Source organism: Acanthochromis polyacanthus, chromosome 12 (assembly GCF_021347895.1).
Source record: "Acanthochromis polyacanthus isolate Apoly-LR-REF ecotype Palm Island chromosome 12, KAUST_Apoly_ChrSc, whole genome shotgun sequence".
NCBI classification, from domain to species: Eukaryota; Metazoa; Chordata; class Actinopteri; family Pomacentridae; genus Acanthochromis; species Acanthochromis polyacanthus.
The window spans coordinates 36,797,063-36,819,389 of NC_067124.1; the positions used below are offsets into that span (position 1 = coordinate 36,797,063).

The window sequence follows — 22,327 nt, forward strand, 5'->3', positions numbered from 1 at the left end:
TCCGGCTGTTAGGACGGTTTGTTCAGACGCTAAAGGACATTTCACCTCCCTGTGAATGAGCTCTTCTGTCATTTAGACATATTTGTATACTGTGAGACTAATAATGTGTCTTCTTATAGCATCAAACCCACAGAAGAATCCAGCTCTTGGCAGTTTTAGAAACATTACGTAATTATTTTCCATTTAGAAGCATCAAAAGACGTCATCGGCGACTCAGAACTTCTATTTTTTACCACAGGTGCACGTTGTATTTTTACATTTCTGTGCATGCACGTTAAATTGCACATTCCACATCACGAGTGGAGGCTTTTTGTTTCCTCTCCTGGTCCGATGCTGACCTTGTGGGCCTACTGGGGCGGAATGATAGTCCTCTGATTGCCTAATTGTGAGCCCGAGGGGAGAGTTTTAATCTGCGGCAGATGGAGGGCAGCGATGGCAGTGTGATGTGGAGCAAAAATGATTCAAAAAGGAGACTACAAAATCCATTTAATGACAAAACGTTGCTTATATTCGGTGCAATAATTAGCCTTTCAGGTTCAAATACAGACATTTATGAAAAATAATCAAAGTTGTCTCGTGTTTCTCGACTCCAACACTTTATAATCTGGAAGAAGTGGCTGTTTTTAGGGCAGGTTTATGCATACATTTTGACATTTTGCTGCTTATAAGGATGCAGCACCAAAATATTAATTGAAATAAAATGAAATAAAATGTAAGTAAAGATGGAAAGAAGACTTTAAACCTTTTGTGTGATCAAGACTCACCACAAAGTGCAAATTCAGACCACATCATCGCACTAAATCACCATAAAAGCGATTTTTTTTTTGTTTTATTCAGCTGTTTTTTGTTTCCTTCCACACAGTTCATGATATTGTTGCTATTTCTCTGCTTGGAGAGTTTGGATTTCCCTTTGTTTTATTGTTTTTGTTTCATTTTTCTTCTTGTTCTTGTTGTTATTGTTTTGCTTTACTTTGCTTTTTTCTGTTTCTGTGTTTGTGTATGTTTTGTGCTCCTTTTTGTTCTTGTTGTGCTTTGTTTTGTGCTGCCTTTGCTTCGGTTTTGTTTGTTTTTATTTGTTTTTGCATTTTCTTGCTTTGTTTTGCTTTTCTTCTTGTTCTTAAATGTTGTTTTGGTTTGTTTTGTCCAAGTTTTGGGTTTGTTTTGCATTGCGTTGTTGTTAGTCTGGTTTTTCTTTGTCTTTCTTGTTTTTGTTTTGCTTGTTTTCAGGGGATATCACAGTTTGCAGTTAACTAAAACACAAAACTGTAACACAACACCACATGCACGTAAAATGCACATGTAAACGTGCAATCTGTGAATAAAATTTAGTTGCAACAAGACGCAATTATGTCAATTTAGTCACATCATAACAGCAACAAAATACTGAAAATGATCATTTTATGAAACACATCGATTCTCTTTTTCACTTTACTTTCAAAAAGTCCCCAGAAAACCTGCACAGCGATATGAAATGTAATAACATGGATCTTTACAGAGATCATAACATGTTTAATCATTGCTGAAAATGTTTCTTATGGACGAAAACATGCTGAAAAATGATTGTTTTTGTAATTAAAAATGTAGATTGCCTCTCTTTTTGTCTCTTCTGTCAAAAAATCTCCACAAAACCTTCATAATAATATCATATTTCATAATACAGTCCCTTATAGAGACCATAAGGTGGTTAATTATTGCTGAAAATGTTCCTTTTAGATGAAAACATGCTGAAAAATTGTTGTTTTTGTGATTAAAAACATAAATTGCTTCTCTTTTTGTCTCTCCTGTCAAAAAAAAAAACACCATGAAACCTTAATAATAATATAAAATTATAGATTTTAGATCCTTTTAGAGACCTTACGGTGTTTAGTTGTATTGAAAATGTTCTTTATGAGTAAAGGTAGATTGCTTCTCTTTATGTCTCTCCTGTCAGAAAGTCTACATAAAGCCTAAATAATAGAATATTTAATTATATAGATCCTTATAGAGACCCTAAGCTGTTAAGTTTTTATTGAAACTGTTCCTTATAGAAGAAAACATGCAGAAAAATAATTATTTTTGTGATTTGAAACATAGATTGTGTCTCTTTTTGTCTCTCCTTTCAAAATAGTCTCCATAAAGCCCTAATAATAATATAATATTTTACAATGTAGATCCTTGAAGTCTTTTATTATTGTTAAAAATGTTCCTTATGGATGAAAACGTGCTGAAATATCTCCAAGTATTGCTTTACAAAGCTGCCGTGTCATCATTGTCCTTTAAATAACTGCTTTTTCGTGCTTAAATGTCTTCTTTTTTTTTTACTGAAACACGTTTTCCAGACACACAAAGCTGCAGGAGGACAGAAAAAAAAACGAAGCTTCACCATCAGCGGAGCACAAACTGCACAGCCGGAGCTCCACCAGGATAAAACAGTAAATTTATTGGGAGTGACAGACCGAGGATTGGGCCGCTGGGATTGGTCGGTTTCTCTCTCAACAAACCCAGAGGTCACTGAGGAAAAAAAAAGGAGGCTCACAAGGTTAAAAATGATTATTTAATAGCCATATCTGAGGTGGACGAGTTATCTAACAGAGGAAAAGGCCAAAAAGTGGCAGACAAATGGACAGTGAGAAGAGACAGAGGAGGTTTGTCTGCTGCCATGTCTGCTTTGCATTTCCTGCCTCTTTTTATTTACATGTAGTCAAATGTAAAAACAAAAATACCCTGTCATCCAGCTGTAGAAAGGAAGACATTCTGTGTGTGCATGCATTAATCATTACCTGTGCAACCAGGATACAGGTGAGCTGCCGTTTCACAACCAGCCCCACTCCCTGTGTGCTCTGTGAGTCGATTCGCTCCAATAACGATGACGGGAAGACTCCAGTTCGGCTGCATTGTTCTCAAGGACTTACAGAGCCTCCTGCTGCCTTCCATCAAGGCGCCAGTTTATGAGACCCAACAATGAGGCAGTTAAGCCTTCATCAGTGAAGGTTAAAACAACCCAGTGACTACGATTTGATTTGATTGAGGTCATTTTAAAGTCTGCAGGTGATATAAACAGAACTGACTCAGTGGTAGAAATACAAACTGACCTTTAAGTAGGGTTAACATCTCTGCAAAATCACGTTTTTATGATGTATTTTTGGCCTTGGATGACAGCAGATAGGATGATAATCTGACTACAAGGTTCATGCAGCTGTTCTTGGGCTTCAGATGGCTCGTGATGAGTCGTCTGCACAGATATTGTATAAAATATTACATCACATTTTGCTAAATGTTGCAGGAAGAGAAAGTCTGAGGCCCTTGTTATGTGTATATTAAAATGCAGAGCTGCTTCCTTGTCCTGATTGATATCACTATAGGAATTTAACTGTATTTTGAATATTCTCTGAGCTGAAAATCATGTTTTGACCTTGTTAACATGTCAGTATATAGTGGTTTTAATCTGCTAGAAGACACGCAGTGAGATAAATAAGCAGTCAACACCTTAATCAACTTACATTATTTTGCTCTTACAGTTTTTATTTTTCTCTTTATATATTTTACAGTGTCTGCCTCTTTTCTTTTTTCTTTTATCCCTTGCATTGTGGTTATATTACTTGCTTTCTTTTATATTTTTGCTGTTTTTTTTGTCCACTTGTGCAGCAAAACAAAAATGAGATTTTACAAAGATGCTATAAAAATAAATCTTCATTATTAACACTAAAAAAGGTAACTATATTTTTACAGTATTTTTGCCAAACAATTTATTGTTATGTTACAGATTTTATTGTTTTAAATTACAGATAACTAGAAAAACTTGGGATAAAAAATATTTATTTTACATGTCACCAGTAAAAAAAAAAAAAAAAAATCAGGCTCAAACTGTAAATATTTTCCAGGTTACATATGTTTTTGTAAACATTTTTATTCAATTAATTGACTGTGAATTTTAAGTTATTATATATATTTTTTAATTTTACAATTTCTGACCATAAAATATTATATTTACTGCATATGATTAAGCTCAAAACATAATTATTCCACAGATATTGGAGTTAAATGTTGTCTATGAAATATGGCAAATATTCATTTGTTATTTTATAAATTTTCTCTATTTTGTCAAATTCTAGAAAATAAATTGTAAAATCACAGAAAAAAGTTTTAATTTTTATGTTGACTTTAGAAAAACAAAACAAACAAAAAGGCTGTACATAATGTGCACATCATAAATTAGTATTTTTTTTACGGCAATTCCTTCTTTTACAAGTTTAACTGTAAAATTACACTGATTTATTGTATTTAAATCCTCTAAAAATATCATTATTTTACAGATATTTGCCATAATTTATTGAGAATATCGGAGTGTTACAGTCTTCCACCATTTTTTTTTTGCATTCTTCTGACATCCTGGCTGCCAGTTTTGTTTTTGTTTTGACAGCACACCAATGACCATCTCAGATACACAGATAGAGCCTTTTAGAGTTTCTTTTATCACATACTGGAGGAACTGATGCTGTCAATTTGCAGTTTAGAATTTTCTACTTCAGAATCTCTTCAGTTCAGATTTGTACACCTGAATTATTCCAGTATTACAAAATGCCATCATAAAGCATTTCAAACTGTGAAACTCCTCCTGCTTCTGCAGGATGAATAACTGAATGATAATATAATACAAATAATGACATTGATAATCCCGTTTTACACATTAATCCATACAAGGTTAGAATAATAATCTGTAGCTATTCTCCTTTTGTAATAAACTATATTTGGCATGTAGGATTTATGTTCTTCTACCACTGAATTAAATAAAATGCTGCTGTGGAGACACATATGACAGAAATAATCAGTCATAGATTCCTGAAAAACTTGACAAACATAATGAAACACGTGTATACAACAATGTCATTGATAGTTTCGTTTATTTCTTTTTTTTTTTTAACTTAGACCGATCATTTAGAACATATTGCAGACATACAACCCCCGTGTTTAAACAAAGCCAGTGCACAGCCGGTGCCATAAATCAGCTGAATTACAGCAGACAAACCCTGCTGCTGCCCTGAGTTAGTGACTGACGGAGAACTTTTACTGTCAGTCCTGTTTAGTCAGTAACATTCTTCAGTTCTCACAATGATTTCTTTGTGAGCGTCAAAGCAAAACATGGTCGGTTAGTTCGAAAAAGTATTTTACACCAACATCAAAAACAAACAAACAAAAAAAATGTACGACCAACATCCCCAACTTAAACCTTTTTCATTCTGATGCACAAAAATAAATAACGCATAGAAATAAAATGATAATAGTGCGGTTAGTAAGTGCTTTAAAAGCTAGGTTGAGTGTGTTTGCATCGACAGTTTTGGAGCTTCCACCTTTGGTTCTTCCGCCTTTGGTCTTTTTATTTCGGGTTGGGTTCTTCCGACTTTCGTCATTCTACTTTGGGGTTCTTCCGACTTTCGTCATTCTACTTTGGGGTTCTTCCGACTTTCGTCATTCTACTTTGGGGTTCTTCCGACTTTCGTCATTCTACTTTGGGGTTCTTCCGACTTTCGTCATTCTACTTTGGGGTTCTTCCGCCTTTCGTCATTCTACTTTGGGGTTCTTCCGCCTTTCGTCATTCTACTTTGGGTTCTTCCGCCTTTCCTCATTCTACTTTTGGGTTCTTCCGCCTTTCCTCATTCTACTTTTGGGTTCTTCCGCCTTTCCTCATTCTACTTTTGGGTTCTTCCGCCTTTCGTCTTTTTACTTTTGGGTTCTTCCGCCTTTCCTCATTCTACTTTTGGGTTCTTCCGCCTTTCGTCTTTTTACTTTTGGGTTCTTCCGCCATTTGTCATTCTACTTTTGGGTTCTTCCGCCTTTTGTCATTCTACTTTTGGGTTCTTCCGCCTTTTGTCATTCTACTTTTGGGTTCTTCCGCCTTTGGGCATTCTACTTTTGGGTTCTTCCGCCTTTCTACTTTTGGGTTCTTCCGCCTTTTGTCTTTCTATTTTGGGTTCTTCCGCCTTTTGTCTTTCTATTTTTGGGTTCTTCCGCCTTTCTACTTTTGGGTTCTTCCGCCTTTTGTCTTTCTATTTTTGGGTTCTTCCACCTTTGGGCTTTCTACTTTTGGGTTCTTCCGCCTTTCGTCATTCTACTTTTGGGTTCTTCGGCCTTTTGTCATTCTACTTTTGGGTTCTTTCGCCTTCTGTCATTCTACTTTTGGGTTCTTTCGCCTTTTGTCATTCTACTTTTGGGTTCTTCCGCCTTTTGTCATTCTACTTTTGGGTTCTTCCGCCTTTGGGTATTCTATGTTTGGGTTCTTCCACCTTTGGGTATTCTATGTTTGGGTTCTTCTGGTTTAAGAGCTTCTGCCTTTGGTTCTTCTTTTTTTAACACAGTCAGCTTATTAGAGAAAGAATTTTACGCCAACATTGAAAACTAAAAAAATTAACATGACCAACACCAAAACACCCATAACTTCAACCTTTTTTCATTTGGATGCATAAAAATGAATAACACATGAAAATAGAAGAATAATTTACAGTTGTAAGTACTTTAGAAGCTAGGTTGAGTGTGTTTGCATGGACAGGAGCAGAAATTCAAGAAATTATCTCATCAGATTTCTTAAACCCAGATATGCTAGTTGGGTTTAGCTAGCATGCTAGCTTTGAACCCTTTAAGCATTTAGCATCGAGCTGGACTATACAGAACTAAAATTACAGATAATTCTAACCAGTCAGTTTGAGATCTCTGCAGCCGTTATTGTAGCTCAAACTGACTAATGTCATTATGACTAGACTGACTTGCTATGATGTTTCTTCATTGGATGTTTGTCCAGCAGCGGTAATGGTGGATGAGGTGGTTTGGTTAAAAAGCTATGAGTTTCTGGAGAACCAGAGCTATGTTCATTGAAATCTTGTCGTCCATATTTACCAGACCTTCGTCCTTAGCCTGCTCTGACATGGAGGTAAAACTGGTGCAGCTCGACGTAACTCTAGATATCTGCAACGTAATTTTGGCATCAAAGCTCTAACTAGAGTTAGCTGTAATTACATTCCAACTAATTGTGATTCAGTTTGAGGTTCTAGAGCATCATTCTGACCAGTTCTAACTTAATTTAAGAATCTAAACAGACAATGTAGATAGGTTTAATTGAGGAAAACTTCAACTAGTCGCAATTAAACTGCAGTTATCTGCAGCTGAACTCTATAATTCTATAATTGGAAACATGTGAACCATAAAAGTGACGTCAGTTGTCCTGAAAAAAAAGGAAAGGTCAAGATCTGAATAGCTCCTTTCGGCAAGCATGAATTAAATGACAGATTTCTGCAATACATATCTGGTCCAGCAGTGAAAGTGAAGCTGTATGACTCTCAAAGAAACCGGGATTCAGTTGCAGGTTTCTGTCTTAAGTCAGTGGAACAGAAACTCAAACAAAGCAGAGAAAATGTCTCTGCAGCTTTACGGGAAAGTTATTTAGACGAGAGAAAACATGCAGGTGTTGGCCTGTTTAAGTTTGGGAGGGAAACTCTGTCATTCATTTTATGGCCAACAGTTAAGGGAGTGTTCAGGAGTTTGCGAAAGCGTTCATTAATCAGTAACCAATCACAGATCTGTCAGACAACCAGATTCCTCAGCACTATGAAGCAAGTTTGAAAAAGCCAGGATATTTTTTGAGTTAGTCGGCTTAAAAAAAAAAAACTAAAATCCCAGTCAAAGATAATCAATTTTCTTTGCTAACCAGGTTTTTTTGCATTTGAAGTAATTAAAAGAGGAAAATTGGTGCAATTTTGGAGTCTTTTTTGCACAAAATCAGCAGATTTATTGCGGTAAAAAGTGCTGCTATTGCATAACATGCAATAGAGTAACAGCTATATTTATTTAACCACACAGTGACTCAATTCAGAGCTCTGAAACTTTAAATTTCATGGATTTAAGCATGATATTGAAGTGAATTCAGGTCTGATGCTGTTGTATAATGAAGAAATCACAATTTTTTGAGTGAAAATAATGTTAATAATTGACAATTCTTGCAGATAAGTACCAACAGAAAAAGCAGTTTTCCAATCTGTGGTCTATTAGCAGCAACATTAAATGGACTACTCACCAAACATAACAACATATTCATGTATTTTCTGTATTACCAGGTGAATGCATGTCAGTTTCCATTGCATTAAGGCATTATCTGCAGAAGAAAACTTCAATCTGTATCTGTCAGGATGATAACTGCTCAAAGGGAGACGCTTTTAAATGTCAACCTCATCACCTGCATCGGTTAAAATGGAGTTTTAGCAGGTTTAAAACACCCGTAAACTCTGGTTTTATGCTCAACGTGTCGCTTTAACCCATAGACTTCCTGTTGTAGACCTTCAGGATGCTCATGTCCAAATAAACACACTCAAGAATCCGACAAAAACAACAAGCTGGACTCTGGCTTCACTCAATCACAAACTGTCTTTCTTTAACAGATGTGGCAGTGAAAGTTCTGAAGAGGAGAAATTCACAAGAACCAATACCTCATCTCAACTTAAGAGCCTCTGCCTTGGGATGTTCTTGTTTAGGAGCTTCTCCGTTAGGTTATTCTTTTTTAGGTTCTTCCGCCTTTGGTTCTTCTTTTTTAGGTTCTTCTGCCTTTGGTTCTTCTTTTTTAGGTTCTTCAGCCTTTGGTTCTTCTTTTTTAGGTTCTTCAGCCTTTGGTTCTTCTTTTTTAGGTTCTTCAGCCTTTGGTTCTTCTTTTTAGGTTCTTCAGCCTTTGGTTCTTCTTTTTCTGGGCTTCACCAGCACACAAAGTTCTTTAAAGGAAAGTTTAAAGAAATGACAAATGTAGTAAGTGCATAGATACTGTACTGTTCCAGCAACATGCCCCTAAAAATGATCCTTCCATACAAATAAACTGCATTCTGATTTACATTTTGAGAACCAAAAGGTAAAACTAAAAAGACATTCAAAAGGCTTCCAGTTTGAAACATTCATAAAGTCCACTTTAGGCCAATTTTTGGTTTCTGCCTGATCGTTTTTCTGACTTTGAAAGCAGACAGCGGACATGAACGTGCTTCTATTCAGACAACAATAGATCTGCCGCATCGTCCTTCATATCAAATGCAGAAAAACATTCAGCGCTTCTGCAGATGTTTATGAAATTTTCTAACTTTGCTCTTTTTTCAAGATACAACAACTACTATCTTTAGATCTGGCTGCACAACTGAGACAGTTGTGATTATTACTGAGCACGGGATATCTGGAGATTTTAAAACTTCCTCCTTCCACTACAACTCTTTCAGTGATGAACTGCAAAGTTGTAGATGAACAAGACAACTCAGCAAGCATTTGTTTTAAGCCTTTTTTTGTTTCCCTGGCACTAGCAGATACATAAAATCAGTCTGTGTGAATCCCTGTAGACTTTGATGGATGATAAATGACAACACATGGATGCAGAAGGCATAAACTGGCCTTAAAGTTTTGATTACACTCCCGTGCAGACACCTACAGATGTGTGGTTGTTGCTTTTTACGTCTAATCTGTTCCATACATGCACAGAAGGTCGTATCTTCATATTCTTTACATGCACACTAATAATCTCCTAGCGTGATCGCCACAAATTTTGGGTTGGACAGCGTACGTTCTGCGAGAAAATGACAAAACTTATGCAACCAAGTCCTTCAAGACTGGTAGAAGTTAGCAACAAGACTTTAACCCAAGAGAGTGGACTTCATGTGCCATGTGGGGTCATAATTCTCAGTCTTTAGTTTTGTTTTAACTCAAAGTTTGGTTAGATTTAAACAGACAGCAGGGTTTGGGCTCAGAAATGACTCTTTCACAACATGTTTGAAGCGTCTCCTCCATTTTCTGGGTGATTAGAAAGACACCTGAGATATGTCACAAAGAAATGGAATCTGGCGGAAAATATATTTCTGTCAAATGCAGTTTAGTTGTGTAGAAATGTACTTTCTGGGAGGCAGGGTTAGATTCTGGATGCTCAGCAGATTCGAGTCCAGTAAAGTTTGACATGTACCTTGTTTGTGCTGCCGATTCTTCTTTCACATAGTTGCACACTGGACTCTGTTTTTCTAGCTGCTGCTTCAGTGCTTCTTGTTCTGTTTTCCAGCTGCTGCTCTCCTTCTCAAGTTCGCCTGCGAGAGTTTCATTTAAAGCGTCAAAATGTCACTGGATGAAACATTGAATGCATTCACAAAAACCAGCTTAAAAAAAAAAAAAGAGGCAAAATATCAGCATCTGTCACCTTTCAGCTTGTTTACTTCTGCCTCTGCTGCAGCCAGTTGATCCGTCTCAGTTTTCTACAAGAGAATAAAAGGAGAATCTCTCTTTAGTCATCAACTGAGTTAATCATTGAGCACGAGGATTCGCTTCCCGTTCTTCCTCTTTTTCACCTTTATTTTGCTGCACGGGATTATTTTTCCCACTTTCCTCCCAAAATTAAGTTGATCCACGTCCCAATTTTTAGCACTTTAAGAGACTAGTGTGAAGTTTTTTTTCTTACAAGTACACTGAGAAATCCTCTTAATCCTCTGAAAAGCAACTAGTTCAACTTTGTACAGATGAATAGGATAAATACGCAAACTCCAATCCCTTATAAATACATCATTAATCCACATTTTCATGCATTTATTGATATTGTAATACACTATAATACATTTTTATGGACAGAAATTAACATTTTCTTATATTCATAGTTTAATTCTAGTGATGGGAGTGAATCTAAGATCAAGGAGTCGACCGATCATTGGTTTTTGCATTGGATTTTAACCAATTTTTCAAATCAATTGGGAAGAAATTCATTATTTCACTGCACTAATTTGACTCTGCAACGTCCCGCCCACCGCACTCTCTGATTGGCTACCTGTCATAAGCAACAGCCAATCAACACCAAAGCGTAAATATTGAAAAGTTCTCATTTAATTAAATGTAGAAATTACAAAAAGCATTTTAGCAAAGTTTTGTATTGGAGTTTATATTCTAAAATTCAGGATTTTCATCAGTTTTTGACCCCTGGCGTACCTGTATACAAGCAGAGACTGAAGATTATTTTACATTTTACACAATAGTACCACAGGAAAATATCCAGTTTGATGAGTTTTTCTAATTTTCTGATGCTCAGAACATGATTCCTGACAGATTTTAAGTCTTCTGTTTGTGCAACCAGTTGTTCCTTCACAATAAAAGACTCACTTAAAGCCAGGTTCCACTTTCACTTGTTTCACTTGCAGTTGTCTTTAAAGCAGACACACCTGCTGCACGTCTCTGTGTATGAACTAAATCTAACAGAAATTCAGAATTTGTATGCTCTCTGCTTACATCTTTTGTTTTCTCCACACTAAAACTGGAATTTGATTAATCGGTTTGAGTAAGGTTTACACGAACTTCTCTGATTGCAGCTTCTTAAATGTGAATATTTTCTGTTTTCTTTCCTCTTCTATGACAGTAAACTGATTATATTTGGGTCGTGGACAAAATAAGACATTTGTCACCTTGAGCTTTGGGGAAAAAACTGATTTTTCAGCATTTTTTTGGACATTTTATAGCCAAAACAACTATTCAGTTATGCAAGGAAACAATCGACAATGACGAAATTGATCGTTGCAGACCTATAAGACACGGTAAAATTCTCAGTTAAGTTACAGCTTTAAAGAGAACTTGATCAACCAGTTAGTCAACTACTGCTATGAAAGGAGTCATTAAAATATTTCTAGAAGTGAGAACAAAAATTTCTCAGACTGCAGCTCCTTAAACATGAGTATTTTTCTCATTGCATGGACCAAATAACTAATCAATCGATTAAAAAACAAAATCTGCATAATAATGAATAATACTTTTAGTTTCAGCTCCACTGTGAACTATTGGAAATCTAACAACATTCACATGCTCTTGACTTGCATCCTTTATTTTCTCATCACTAAAACTGCAACAATTAATCGATCAGCTGCCAACTAATAAATCAATAACTGTACTGTGAATCAATTAATAGCTTTAAGGAAAAATAATTCTCTGACTGAGCTTTCTAAATGTGAATATTTTCTGGGTTCTTTCCTTCTCCGTGGTAGTGAACTGAATATTTTTGCACAACTATTGTCATCTTTTACTTTGAGAAACACTGATGGATATTTTTCGCTTTTTTCTGACATTTTTTCATAATTTTTTTTTTTTTTTACATTGTTCATCATTTTCTGACAGGTCTCGTGATTTTCTGACTTTTTCTCTCTATTTTCTGTCCATTTTCTGACATGTTTAACTATTTTCAGACATTTTTTGCATTTTTTTATTACATTTCCCCCCATTTTCTGACATTTGTCATCATTTTCTGTTTTTTTCTCACAATTTTTTGACAGGTCTCACTATTTTCTCCCATTTTCAATTATTTTCTGACCAATTTCACAATTTACTGACATTTTTTTCAGAATTTTTTGGACATTTTTCACCATGTTGTATCATTTTCTAACTTTTTTTCCTTACCATTTTCTGACCTTTTCACCATTTTCTGACATTTTTTAAAAAATCATTTCCTGACCATTTTTTGACATTTTTCACAATTTACTGATATTTTTTAAAAATCTTTTTTTGGGGACATTTTTCACTGTTTTCTGGCCATTTTCTGACATTTTACACTATTTTCTGATATTTTTATTGTAATTTTTTTATTTCTTTATTTTTTATTTTTTTTTACAATTTTATAAGCAGTTTCTGACATTTTTCTGACTATTTTCTGACACTTTACATCACTTTCTGACATTTTATAGACCAAACTACTCCGACTACTACGACCAGAAAACTCGCCATCTTGCTGCCTACCGTCTCTGCCTTGCAGATGTCCACATCCTTCGTGGCCTTCTCTTCTTTGGCCTTCAGGGCGTTCATCTGCTCCTCCAGGGTCCTCTGCTCCTCCTCGGCCTTCCGCAATCGCTGCTCCGTCTCGGCCTTCTCCTTCAGATACTCCTCCAGGACGTCGGCGCTCACCCGGACCTTGATCTCCTGGAACCGGGTGCGTTTTTCCTGCTTCACCTCCTCCTTCTTCAGCACCTTGAGGAACCCCAGCAGGGCGACGGACACGACTATGGTCAACGGCAACACGATGTGCACCTTCATCCTGACCCGCAGCTGTGCGCCTCCGGTTTGCGTCTTGGAGCGGATATCTGCGCCTACAGTGCGTCTCCTCCGGCTTCCATGCGGGAATCAGCGTCCTCAGGCTGAATGCAAAGCCGCAGTGGCGTCACACCTGTCACTGTGGGCCAATTAGAGGGAAGCAGATTGACTCGCCTGGACACCCACAGCCGGAACACGCCCTCTTCCTGAATGCCAGCTGCAGGAGGACAGGTTGGCCCGGTTCACCGGTTCTACTCTGACAGCTTTGGACAATCTCTGATACACTGTAAAAAATAAAATAAATGAAATAAAATCCTGTTAAGAATCATTTAAAAATAAAACCTGTGGAAATCAGCAATGATGAGTGAACATGTAAATAAATATTTATTTTCATGTAATTTAATTATTAACAATATTTAGCATGTTCTAATATTATACTTTATTTTATTTATAAAATATCTGCCAGAAAAAAATACTGTAAAAAATATTGTATTGTTTAAAAACTGTCAAAAAATTGCAAAATATAGCAGTAAACTGTAAAATAATTAAATAAAAATAACATACTCCTACTACTACTAATAATAAAATAAATAAATAAATAATAATAATAATAATAATAATAATAGTAATAATGGAAGAAAAGAATGAATTACAATTTACATTTTTATGTACTGTCAACATGTAAATTAATATTTTCTGTTATTTTACTGTTATGTTTTTGTAAGAAAAAAACTAATTAAAAATAACAACAATAAAAAAAGCAACTACCTGTAGAACAGTGATACTTTTTAGCCTTTTTAACCCTCCTGTTGTCTTCATTTACATGCATCAAAAAACATACTGTGTACTGATGACAATCTCCCCTTTTATTTTACTAATAATACAATAATTAGCAAAACCACAGGAGGAAAAATATTATTTTACATGCTGACTGTAGTAAAGAAACTGCAAGTAATGCCCATATCAAAAATTTGTATTCTTAAAAATAGCAATAAATTCTTTTACAATCTTTGGCCATAAAACCGCCCCGTTTAATGCATTTAAACCAGCTATAAATAGTATTATTTGACATATATGTGCTATTATTTTCACTTTTTTGAACCGTTTTTGAACGTTTTCCAGAATTCCAGTACTTTAACTTTTAATGTGACACCTCTGCTGTAAAATTTCCATCATATTTTAATGAAAGAGTTTTGATAGCGTACTTCTTAACATGGAAGTGTTGTTGGATAAGCAACTGTTTTATTTACAGTGTATCAATGAAAATCTCACCTTTTGTTTTACTAATGATACAATAACTAATAAAATGACTGAAAAAATATTAATTTGCATGTTGACTATCATAAAGAAACTGTAAATGATGTCCACATGAAAAATCTGTATTTGTAAAAGTAGTAATTAATTCTTTTACAGTGTATAACCATAAAATCACACTGCTTTAATGTATTTCAACCATTTATTTTACAGATATCTGCTGCAATTTTTTAAAACATCTTTGCTGTCATTTTTTTTACAGAATTACTGAAACAGTGTGCTTTTATATTTTTATGTCTTGCTGCATAAGCAAATGATAAGACAGTGAGTGACAAAAAAGACGAAAGATTTGCTGAAAAAAGAAGAGATAATTTTCCTCCCCTATAAGAAAAACTATCCATGATCCAAATGTGACTTCACATTCATTTGAAGCAGCAGATACACAAGAAATTCCAGAGAAACAACCTGATCAGGATGGAAATAGCTGTGTTTGTTTAAGTGGCTGTCAGGCGGAGGGAGGGTCACAGGTGGCTGGACACGCCCAGCAGGTTCAGCAGGTAGAGACACAGCAGCGCACCGAACCAGAAGATACATCCGGGGATGATCCAGTGATCCTCGGCGGCCTCCAGCAGCTCCTCGATCCGCTCCGAACATGAAGCTGCTAATACCTCTGGTCGGCCTCAGCGTGACCATCATGGTCTTCATGATCGCCCAGACTGTGCGTCAGGAGCTGGTTCTGCGCGACCTGAAATCGCGCATTTCGACGAGCGCCTCGGAGGTCAAGATGAAGGAGGAGGCGATCGTCGAGGTGAAAGTCAAACTCCAGGAGGTGAAGCTGTCGCTGAAGTCTCTGGAGACCAAGGTGGAAGAAGTGAAGAAGAAAAAGATAGAAACGGAAAAATCTGAGCAGGAATTTCTTAACGGTCTGCAGACCTGCAACACCCAGCGGGTAGGGCGCACGAATCAACACACACTTGAAGTTTTACGTACAAATCCAACACACACACACACACACATGCAGCTTCGCCCAAAACCAGCACACACCTGCGGGTTTGCTCACAGATCCTACGCACTCCTACATTTTTACGCAGTTTGTGTTATTAAAAGGTGGATCAATAAGGTTTATTCAAGCCTGATATGAATAATTAGTAGGCTCATAAAGCAGATCATTGTGATAAATCAGTACATCTGCAGTAAAAATAAAAATCTTGGCGTCTAAGTGGAAAAAAAAAAAAAAAGCCAACTCCGATACAAAACTTTATTGAAATGCTTGTTGGAGCAGCAGCAGTTTGTCAGTTAAGCAGTCAGTTGCCAGTTGATTGATTTATCTGAGTGATTTTTTTTATGGGAAAAAAGTTTAAATTGTGTGATTTCAGCTTCCTAAATGTAAATATTTTCAGATTTCTTTCCTCAGTCACAGCAGGAAGTGAAAGTGTTCAGTTTTTCTGAATAGTCACCATGAGTAATGTAATAATCACTTAGCTGTCAGCTGTTTTGATAATTGATTAATCAATTTAAAAGATTTTATAAGCAAAATAGTCTAAATGCTCTGATTGCAGCTTCTTAAAATATTCAATATTTGCTGGTTTCCTTCCTCCTCTGTGACAGTAGGATATGTCCTCTCAAAATCTATGTTAATCAAATAATTACAAATATTTTCAGCTTTCTAACCTCCTCTATGGCAATAAACTGAATATATTTGGACAAAGCACGGCATGCATCATCTTTGGGAATCACTGCTTTATATATATATATATATATATGTATGTATGTATATATATATATATATATATATATATATATATATATATATTATCATGATCTGATTTTCATAGACCAAACAAGTAATCAATAAATCAAGAAAACAATTTACACTGGAATGAGAACATTTAATTCATTTAATGGAAAGATTTTTTTTTCTAAAATGCATATGTTTTGTGCCATGTGAAGGCAAATGATAGCCTAGCCGCGCTAGACCCATGTTCTGAAGGCACAAGGGTCTAGGACCGCTTGACAGGGAGGGAGGCGGGCTAAAAGGTTGTCTATCAAATCATTCTGCAGCAATTGGGTAGGTATACAACCAATCAGCGCAACGAATAGCCTGATTGAGTTCCTAGAGCACCGGCGGATTGTGGCTAAGTCCCATTAGCTTCCCAACCAGCGGAGCCAACTGGTATATTAAGGATTTGCCATATCCCGTCGGCATAAGTCCAAATACGTCTTTCTTCTCAATGAAACACTTCAGTGCCGTCCTTTGTTTATCTTTCAAGTTGAATTTTAACTTCAAATCTTCAAATCACAACTGTTTATTGTGCGCCGGTGGTTTCTGTCAGAATCGTCGCGCCTCTGTCGTCACTTCGTGACGCCCGCCTTCTGACTCTACACTTCATGGTGATTGGTCCGGCCAGTTTTAGGAGAATCCAGCCTCGAGCCTTATGGAGGGTAACTAGACCCACCCTGGCAGAGAATTAAATTCGTTGCCGTGGGTTGTCTGGCGTGGCTAGGCTAGGCAAATGAGGCACTTTAAGTACACCAGACTAGATGTACGCTGAGGGATATACGCTGATTTTCTTTGACTTACTTGCTCCCTCTCAACAAAATATATACTTATAGCCACAAATAAAAACCGTATAATAAAAGTTCTCATTACTGTAGTGCCTGAAATCATGACATAAATTTGAATCTCAAGTTTTGGATGGATGGATGCTTTACATGTGTGTGAGACACCAAAGTAACTAGTCTGACTCACTGGACGTAGACTTTGGATGCTGGTTTTTGCATTTCTGCTGCACATTCATTCCTCCCCTTCTTGCTGTCTGCGCCTTGCCCTTTTCAAAAAAGCAACCTCCTATTAGCTAACAATGTGAATTGTAGCTGAAGATGTGGTTCTTCAGTAGGGCAGCACTGCTCATTTCTTGGTAAATTAACTCTTTGTCTGACAGTGAGCAGAAATCCTTCTCATCTTTACTTTGCAGGGCACCGTCACTGCATCCTGGGCTGAGCACCGCCCAGTATTATCACAGTTACTTCAAACACACACAAATACATCAGAGTGCTTTTATACGGCCTTTAAAAAGAATGATGATGAGCAGCAGACCGTTCTGCACAACTAAAATAACACTGAGGATAACAGAGCAATAAATAAAGTAAATGAATAAAAATTATTATCTATGCATGCACTGCAGCATTTTCTCCCAAGTTGCATACAGATGATTGACAAATTAAAGGAAAACCTCATCCTTTAATTCTGGGAATCCAGTGCTATGATATAGGTTTTATTTTTGGGGTTCACTCGTCATCTTTAGGAAAAAGTCCCTACAAATCAATACAAAGCTGTTTTAAATAATCACCTTTCTTCTTTATCACTTCTATCCTGATGGGAGTAGTCTCTTCCAGGATGCCTCCATCAAATGAAAATGCTAACTATCATATTTATAGGACTTCAGTGACCAGATCTCAACCCAAGTATTGCAGATCTAATGTAAACATTGGGGAGTCTAGCATCAAATTCATTTCCCCCTGCATTCTGGTGAATTTTTATGACCCACTTTACTCTTTTTCTGCATCTATTTATGGTGAAAACTATCTTTAGTTAACAAAAAAAAAACCCACAAAATTCAGGCACTATCAGGAAGTATCTTTTCGAAGAATGTTCATCTCTGAATCAGTGTTAATGAGCATTTCTGCTGTTCTGTTGTTGCCCAACACCTTAAAAAAGACACTTTATTCAGTTTTTTCCTTTAATTTGTCATGCCTGTCTGTCTGTGTGATATTGATTTGAGCTGCTTCCTCAAACATTTATTGCATGTTCCTGTTAAATCTTTCAGTTATCCTCCTTGACGCATGCTTTCTCCTGTTTTCTTTAGGAGCAGACCAAAGTGAAGAGTACAGAAATCACAGAATCCATGAACAAGCTGAAAGGTGAGGCAGCTTTTCTGTTTCATTCCTACTCAGGTGATATCAGCTCTGGACAGGTGGAATAGAAAAGATGCCAGATGGCTGACAATCCAGACTGACTCAGTGCGTTTCTAACCTGTCTGTTAACATTCTGGGAAAGCCAAAGGGTGGGACTCCAACCGCTGTTAGCAAAGCTGATGAGACTGTTGTCTTGTGGTAAACTGAGGACGACAAACCAGTGGAACCAGACGTTTGAACACATCAGAGCCTGAACTTTGTTCTGGTTTCAGTCACTGACCTGCAGATAAAAAACCCTCTGAGCCCAAAAAAACTGCCAGCAGGTTTGAAGGGCATTAATGTTTTTTTTAAAAAATCACCAAAATCAAACCGTTTATCCGAGCCACAGACTGTAAAAACAGCAAGAATCATCAGATTTTTAACTTTCAGAACTGATCATGCAATGTACAGTTTTGTTGGGAAAATAGTCCAAATCTGAACTTAAAGTTGTGATTTTTTGTCAAGGTTTGTCTCATTTAAAAATCAGCTAAAAATAAATAGTTTGCTTCAACTAGATTCTGTAAAAATACAAAAATTATGTAACCTTTTGCGTAACCATGAAGTCATTAGTGACTCAGCTGTGATCAACTGTCACAAGACAAAAATTCATGGACTTTTTTTGCCGAACTGCAGGCTGCGTTTACTCAAAGCAGGGAGGAGACAAGTGTGGAAACAGAAAAAAAAAAGTAAGAAGTCAAACACCGTGGGTTGTAGAGTCATCATTTATTCCTGTACTGGTAACAAATGTTGGACATGCTGATTCAGATTTTCTTAATGACATAATTAAAGAAATTCAACTTAAATTTTGTCTTTTTTTAAGTGATTTAGGGCATTAAAACTGTGATAAAGACATTTCAAATTTAGCTTAATTTTTTCTTTTTCTTTATTTTTTAACAGCTTTTGTCCTTCTAACTGTGTCATACTGTACAAGAGATATTTCTAAGTTCTCTCTACATCTTGTCATGGCTGTTCTGTTCCCATAGAGGTGCAGGACTTTATGTTGCGGTAAAAATTAGCCCACAGCGATTAAACATGAGACATGGTGTTCATGCTGACATTCTTTGTTTTTCTGCCCAAAGCCCCTGATTTCTACCAATAAATCCTCAGATTTCACCGTCATGTCTTCATGTTTCTCTCCTTTGTTTTCTCAGCTGACCATGAAGAGGCTAAATCTAGAGCTCAGCATGACATTCAGACTTTGAAGCAACAGATTCTGGACAGAGACAAGGCAATCTGTGCCTTCGCAGACACGACAAAGGACGAAGCACGGTAAGATCTGAAACACCTGCTGAATAAAGAGAGCGTAATCTGTCAGGATTAACCGCATCCCTTTACAAATAGAGTCATGGCTGTGATAGTCAAGGCTCAGGCTGCACAATATATTGTTTCAGCAACGACACTGCAATGTGAAACGATTGATTTTTAAGTTGTGAAGTTTCTTCTTTTTTTTTAAACTTTATTTCAAAGACACAGAGTTTGTTTGCTTTTAAGGAGAGGCAAGGCAGCTTTATTTCTACAGCACATTTCATACATGAGGGCAGCTCATTGTGCTTTACATTCAAACATTAAAAGCACTGGAACCATTCAGACGAGCATGAAAGAGCACAATGAATATAATAAAACACAAAAAAGAAAAGGAAAATTAGAAGTGTATTAGCAGGCTCCACATGTGCACATCGAAATGATCAAGAAACAGGACAAGGTTTATTTGCAAAACGAAGCACAAATCTGACATTGGAAGAGCTTATTCCACTCTTTTCAAGCGACTTTTTGGTCTCATTGCTGTCTGAACTGCAAAAACTAAAGTTGGCTTCAAATGTAACCTGCATGTGAGATGTTCAGGGAGCAATTTGACTCGTTTTAGCCTCTGGGAAGTGCATCGAGTTCAGGTGAAGATTATTTTTGAGTGTTGCTTTGACACAGGAATGTAGCACAACAAGGAAGTGAAACTAGAGATTTCTTTATTGAAATCCACATATTTTGGCTCTGACATCAATGAGAAAGTGTGGCAATTGCCATCTGAATATTGACTGAATTATTTATTATCATTTTTGGCTTTATTGTGCATCTCTAGTCAGTTGTATGAACATTTTTCAGATACAGGAACGATAATTTTGAGCAAAAAGTTAGTTTGATCATCACAATCAGCAGTACAAAGCCCCATAAGACAAGTGCAAAGCCAGATCTGAATATTATCCAAAGCAAATAAAGCCATTGTAGATGCCAGAAGGGTTCCAGTGATCTCATTTTCCTGTTTTTAAATATTGTTTTTTGCTTTCAATGCAGATCCATCCCCCTACAAAATTACCACAATCATTTTTGTAATGATTAATTCTTTTGAAATTGAGTTTTTCAAGTAATCTGGTGAAAATTTGTGCATTTTTCCAACATACACACTACCATTCAAATCTTTCAATTCAATTCAATTTTATTTATATCGCATCAATTACAGTCAAGTTGTCTCAAGACGCTTTACAGAACCCATATACCTGACCCCCAGAGCAAGCCCAAAGGCGACAGTGGCAAGGAAAACACCCTTTTAACAGGGAAGAAACCTCGAGCAGAACCCGGCTCTATATAGGGGGGACCCATCTGCCTGCTGGCCGGGCAGGTTGAGAAGGACAGAAGAGGGCAAGGGGGAGGGATGGGAGAAGAGGGAGGGGTGGGAAAGCAAGGAAAGCAAGGAAAACATAACATCCAGACAATCTCATGTTTTCCATGAAAACTCACACTTTTTCCATGTGCTAACATAACTGCACAAAGGTTTTCTAATCATCAATGAGCCTTTCAACACCATTAGCTAACACAATGTAGCACTAGAACACAGGAGTGACGGTTGCTGGAAATGTTCCTCTGTACCCCTATGGAGATATTCCATTAAAAATCAGCTAGAATAGTCATTTACCACATTAACAATGTCTAGACTGGATTTATGATTCATTTAATTTTATCTTCATTGATAAAAGCTACTTTTCTTTTAAAAACAAGGACATTTCTAAGTGACCCCAAACTTTTGAAAAATGGTGTATGTATCCCAAGAAAACTAAGTATTGCAGCATCATTCAGCCCCAGTAAAGACCAAGGTGGTATATTCTCATCTTCTTGCTGAATTAAAGTTATTTTTTTCTTTTCTTCCATTTTGCAGGAGGCTGTGTGGACTCTAATCGAATCAAAATGAAGAAACACTGACTGTGAACTGTTTCAGAAAAGATGCGTTCAAGTACATATTTTCACTGATGCTCTTATACTTCTGCTACTTTCTTATGAGATGTGGGTTGGTTAAAGAATGTCCGTGCATCCACTTATAGGACGCTGACGTGTGGGATGGAGAAACGGTTTCATGTCATTTTGTGCTCGAACCAGTTTGGCCTTTTGTCTCTGTAAAACACTTGTACATTATGGGATTCACAGCTAAATTAAGTCAAGTGGGCTTGTTGCCAACAATAGCTTCATGTGAGCCGCATGAGCCTTTATGCCCGAGGCGTTTAAACTGTGTTTGAAACCTGAGAGACTGCCACAGCCAGGAAAACACACGATCATCAAATTAATCTCTCACTGGAGTCACTTCTTAGTCTTTATGGAAATATGACTTATTTCAGGTGTTACAGTATGAAAATGTTGTTTGAATATGGAATAAATGGGACTATATCATCTTTCTAACTTTGGTTTCTGGCTTTAAATTGTGAACTCTCACCTGCCTTAAAAGCTTTCTGGTGTCATCTCCTGATTCAGAGGAACTCGATCGACTGGTCAAGCTGCAGAGACAAAACCAACAAACTTACCAGACAAACCTGCAGCAGCGTACAAAACAGTACCTCTAACTGACGAGTGTGAGAGGCTGAATAATACCAGCTGATGCTCCTCTCACTCCCCCTAGTGCACAAACAGGGATTAGGAGCTGCAACAAGTGCACTGAGAATTAATTTCTTGCATGAAGATGGAGATGTTTGGAGAAGAAATATTTGTGAATGCAGTGAATTTGTAACAAAGCTGCTGGAATAGTTAAAATCAAGAAAACATTCATTGTATTAGATACTCAGTTTTATTCCTTTATTTTGTTTCTGCCTAGAACTTATGTGGCTCTGTTATA

General features: G+C 36.7%; 2 protein-coding genes across 2 annotated transcripts; one reads left to right on the forward strand and one right to left on the reverse strand.

Moving 5' to 3' along the window:
• Positions 1–4,863: 4,863 nt before the first annotated feature.
• zgc:174935 (uncharacterized protein LOC796019 homolog) lies at positions 4,864–13,116 on the reverse strand. The gene is given in 5 exon segments (XM_051956336.1): positions 4,864–8,667; positions 8,669–8,726; positions 9,947–10,064; positions 10,175–10,229; positions 12,739–13,116. Coding segments are annotated over 5 exon segments (681 nt in total). The 5' UTR covers positions 13,033–13,116; the 3' UTR covers positions 4,864–8,511.
• Positions 13,117–14,719: 1,603 nt separating this feature from the next.
• Positions 14,720–21,897, forward strand: si:dkey-87o1.2 (uncharacterized protein LOC796684 homolog). The gene is made up of 4 exons (XM_051956333.1): positions 14,720–15,232; positions 18,150–18,204; positions 19,389–19,506; positions 21,383–21,897. The coding sequence occupies exons 1-4, from the start codon at positions 14,936–14,938 to the stop codon at positions 21,399–21,401; spliced, it is 489 nt and encodes a 162-aa protein (XP_051812293.1). The 5' UTR covers positions 14,720–14,935; the 3' UTR covers positions 21,402–21,897.
• The last annotated feature ends 430 nt before the right edge of the window (positions 21,898–22,327 follow it).